The 5,295-nt window shown below is 32.6% G+C and overlaps 1 protein-coding gene across 1 annotated transcript; it reads right to left on the bottom strand.

Moving 5' to 3' along the window:
- Positions 1–2,330: 2,330 nt before the first annotated feature.
- On the bottom strand, positions 2,331–4,509 carry LOC114401552. Its single transcript, XM_028364082.1, has one exon. It carries the CDS (start codon positions 4,101–4,103, stop codon positions 3,018–3,020), a length of 1,086 nt encoding a protein of 361 aa, XP_028219883.1. The 5' UTR covers positions 4,104–4,509; the 3' UTR covers positions 2,331–3,017.
- Positions 4,510–5,295: the final 786 nt, after the last annotated feature.

Raw genomic sequence — 5,295 nt, 5'->3', positions numbered from 1 at the left:
GTTTCGCAAATAAAATTAGGCATACGGCCGCCTAAAAAAAGTTACATTTGATAACATTTTTGTTATAAATGTTATTAAAATACTACTTAATCAAAAAATAGTAACACATTTTCCTGTGTTACAAGTTAAATGTTGTTTTGTAAAAAAAATTAAATATTACAAAATGTTATATATGTAGTAGTGGTAGTAGATTATAGGATTTGTTCCCTACATTAACTCAATAATAAATGCGAGTGAGGTGGAGTAAGGGTAATAAACTTTATTGTTTCTCATCTCATTTGATTTCTCTCTCTTTTTATAGACAGGGCCATTAAGATTAGTGTAGCGACATAAAAAGAAATGAATGCAAGAGCGTGGGAGAGAGACAGAAAATGTGACGCAACAAGAGAGAGCTCAAGAAAGACGACAACGCAAATGAGAGAGTGATATTGTAACCGTGAGACAGCTAGAGAGAGAAAGGTTAATGTGCATTCTAAAAATTCCCAAATAAAATCAAGTATATGGCCACCTAATGATTTACATTGGTAACATTTTTTATATAAACGTTATTTAAAGTAATACTTAATAGAAAAATAGTATAATATTTTTCCTTGTGTTACAAGTTACAATGTTGCAAAATGTTATATATATAGAGAGAGAGAGAGAGAGAGGAGTGATAGTAGATTTAAGGATTTGTTACCATATTAACTCTTTCAATAATAAATTTGAGTGAGGTGGAGTAAGGATGATAAAATATTGTTTTTCATTTCATTTTTTTTTATTTTGTGAAATCTGGTCAGATCATTTGATCCGGTCAAGGTAATGAGTTAATGGTCAAACCAATGGGTTAAGAATTGATTCAGTTTGATCTTATATATATTAAAAATTTAAAATTATATATGTATCTATTATATATAAGTATGTAACTAATATTATTTGAGTAAGAAAAGTTCATTCATACTCTAAAATCTAAAATAACAATTAATAATAATGAAACATCAAAACGATATCATAAAAATGGTCTAATTTTGTTTTTATGGTAAAACCGATTGGATTGGACCGTCATAGAGGTGACCTTACTGGTTGAATTTGACCGAGTCATCCCAAATCAATTACGTGACCGAGTCATCTAATTTGAACTTATATTAAGACTTGGGAGTTACTAAAAAAAAAGGTATTATCCCCATAAATAATCTTTTTTAAATGAATGTAGAAAATTATAACTAAGAGATAAAAGAAATAATAAATTGGTACTTATTTGACCGTTTTAACTTTCTAATTTTTATTATTTTGCTCCTATATATAATACTAAACACATACATAAAATCGGTAAGAAATACACATTTTAACTTGATTGTAATTTGTGAAAGAATATAAGTAATTTGAATTTTTTTTATCATAAAATTATATATTTCGTAAAAATTTATAATATTTTACTTCTGTAAAGATAAAATATATTGTTACCTTGTCATTGATATAAAAATATATATATATTGTTTTCTTGTCCCACTAAACAAATTTTCTGATCTGTGCGAGTTTCCGTGTGTGCAGGCATCCATTTTATTGGAACTCATAATTTTGTGGATCTTGCATCTTATTTAAAGAATATCTCTTATAATTTTATAATTTTAAATAAATTTTAATCAATAGGAAAATGTGTTAAAATAGGGTGTTCCGGACACTCCTCTTACAATGAAATAGGATACTAAATAATCTTTCAGGCATACAGTCATAAAAAGCTCGAGAAAAATACCAACCCCAAATGTGCCATTAACCAAACCAAAATTCGAATCATTATACCCTGCCTGCCTTATGAAAGAAACCCCAACAGCAGTATCATTTGCTCTCTTAGATGGTAGTGGATCATCGTGTACAAAAAGGAAGGTGCACCAGGGCAATTCTGCCAATTCATATGTCAGCATCCATTTTGTTCAGCACCTTTGTTGCTTTCACAAGTAGAAAGTTACTGCTTTCACCCAGGGAAGTAGAATGGCCATTCTAACCTTCGTTGCAAATTGCAGGGGCAGATCACCAAACTACACTATACTATAGTAGTATTTTTTAAACCCCTAATACCTGAATTCGATTACTATGGATCAAAAAAATACATAGAACTAGAAGGAATAAGCGGTTAGGCACACATAGAAAGATCATTCAATGCAAGCAAAGTCAGAAGGTGAATCCCTTAGACAGTAATCTACATATAGAGATTTCTCAATGCAAATGAGCTCAGTATACTTATTCAAGAATCCACTTGGTGCATACTGATTATCAACAGATGAACAGATTCTTTATATGTATAAAATTAAACAATGTATTAAAAAATTGTAAAAGGCATCAAGTCCATTGAATTAGAAAACAAACTTTCAAACATCACAGCAAGTACTTTCCCTTAGTAGACAGATTTATACATACCAACCTAAGATCTCTCAGTGAGGCTTGTCGCATGCCTTAGCCTTGAAAGACCCCTAACCATTTTATAACAAAGAAAGAAATATACTTTTAAGCATCAGGAGATATTTGTAAAAGACAGAGACAGATATAAGAACTGAATTTGATAGACTCACCTTTCACATCTTTCTCAAATAGTAAAGATTTTAGAGATGAGCATATCGGTCTAAATAAGCTAATTGTAGTTCATTGATGTTTGAAACTAAAGATCAAACTGTGTATCACAAGGGAACAATAGAAATGTGGTTCAATTTAAATTAATTTCTTCCATTTGTCTATAAAATATTAGCTTTTCCACTGACACTCCAAAAACAAATACATTGACTATCCCGCTTAATGTTTCTCCGTGTTTGTAATATAACTAAAAGAAGCAATTTCCGTACGCTGAAATGAGCAAGCTCATCAAGGTAAAAGCCATCCAAAGTCATTCAATCTACATAGCTCTCCTATTCAATGCTCAGAAGAAGAATTGTTGCAACTTGCAAGGATCCTCAATGGCAACACAATTTTCTGGGAACAATCTCTTACAGCGTCCCTCTGCATCTTATTCATTCAATCGGCATACAGTCAATATCATGCCGGCAATGTCATTGAATGCCCATTGATTCAGCAGAAATGGCCATAGTTTCTAAAATTGACTTGCCTTCAACATCTGAGATCTCCATGTTAGAAGATCTACAACTGAAATAGAAAACTGCACTCATCATGGAATCTATAAGCACCACAAATGAATACATTACCACCAAGAGCGGCCCTTCCCACACTCTCGAAGATCCATCACCATAGCTCAGTGTCTTTACTCTGTGCTCAAACAAGCCCTCCACAAAGGCCATTCCTATCGTTGATCCGAGAAATATCAGCAGACCCACCTGCGTCTGACCCTTGATCAAAATACTTGACCGAAGCATAGCCTGCGCTCCCGAAACATCCTCCAACACCGAGATCACCATCGCAATGTTGCAGATGATTATGGCATTGGCAAAGACAACCGAGAAAACCAGCCCAACCAGCATTGCACAATACACAACAACATCTGGTAAAAACCCAAGAACAGCCAAAGCACTGCAGAACGCAACAAGGAAAACACAGAACAATGTAATGCAGCAAACTATAACCGTACACACCCACATATATGTGAACAGGATCTTCCTCCAAAACTTGGCAACAATCACACAAAACTTGGAAGCATCGAACTTCTTCCTCGAATAAGTACAATCTACGGAGTAGACGACCGCAGCCTTTGACAACAACAACAACGTAGCATAGAAAGGAAAGCACATGGCCGATGAAACCACGGTCTCCGCGAACCGCTGACAAGACTGTTTGATGATTGGTCTGAGAGGGAGACCACTAGTCTGTGCAACCAACATAAGTCTGATGGACAGATTCTTGACAATAGACTCATCCACTATTACATTAGATAAAAGCACAGCAGAAACAGGACAAATAAGCATAAAAGCGATTGCCATGAAACCCCACGAATTGAACCTAAGGATCCTGACGGTTTCTCTCAGAATTTCCAAAGCGTTCATCGATTGGACTTGGAAATTGCGATCACGATCAGAGAGTTCCATGTGCTGAAAAGGGGTTCCCTCGGATCCCTCTTTTCTTGAATATTCAGACCTAATCCTAGGAGAACAACCTCCACTGGAAATCTCCATTTGGGTGTTCATAATAATAATAATAACAAAAAAAAGAAAGATTATTTATTTCATTGGAATTCAAGATTCACACGAAGTTTGGGGTGAAACCCAAGATCTGCAAGAGCTAGATTGAGCTCCGAAAAAGTGAATCACGAAGTGGGGGTGTCTTCAGCAAAGGAAATTATGAGCAATGGAGGTTGAATTGAGAAGAACGAAGGAAGAGAATGAGGAAATTGAGGTGATACAGTACCTAGAAATGGGAATGGGAATTCGGAGCGTTGAAAAGTGGAGCATTGAAGGGATTTTGTGTGGGAGAAGAAGAAGAAAGGGATTTCGTGATTACCCAATTCTGTGTCCCATGCACAGTGACATAGGAAAAGGATGCAAGTGCAACTTAGAATTCAGATTTGCATTCTTTCTCTAGATGCTAGAGCTGTGTACAGCTCCAAAATATATAATTTATTATTATTATTATGTTGTTGTGGAAGAGATTATTATTATTATTATTGAAGCTTAGAAGTTTCATACTTTTTCCGGTAAATATTCATAAAATGTTTTTTTAACTTAAATATAATTATAGTTCCGGTTGGATCCGCAATTTTAATAATAATAATAATAATGAAAATGAAAATGAAAATGAAAATGATATTTAGTACGAAAATTAATTCGTCAAATACGCACAAAGCTGTGTATTCTATTATAAGATATTGGATATATTTTTAGATTTTCAATTAATATTTGTTTTAGAAAATAATAATCTGTCAGATATGTAATTCGTGTTAGTGCAATTCGTGCAAAATAGCATTGTTACAGTAATATATATATATATATATATATATATATATATATATATATATATATATATATATATAAAATAAAATAATAATAGGATAAAAAACTAACAAACATAGATGTGTAAGAAAAATGTTAGAAATGTCTTTTAAGAATAACATAAATCTATTCTTTTTTTTAAGGAACATAAACCTATTCTAAAAATATATTTTTACAACTAAGATATATAATTCTAAAAATATATTTACAGAATAGGTATATATTATTTTGAAAAATAAAAATAATTTTTCAAGAGATGTATCTCTTTAAGAAAAAAGGATATAATGAACAATTAAAACATAAAAAGGATAATGGAAGTGTATTTAGGAAAATACGGGTGTAAATATCAAGTACCCCAATGTAATCAAGAAACCCAATCATTTCAAAGGCT

This window comes from Glycine soja, chromosome 20 (assembly GCF_004193775.1).
Source record: "Glycine soja cultivar W05 chromosome 20, ASM419377v2, whole genome shotgun sequence".
NCBI classification, from domain to species: Eukaryota; Viridiplantae; Streptophyta; class Magnoliopsida; order Fabales; family Fabaceae; genus Glycine; species Glycine soja.
Note: the sequence above shows the minus strand (reverse complement) of the source record. Positions and strands in the feature narration are given on the sequence as shown.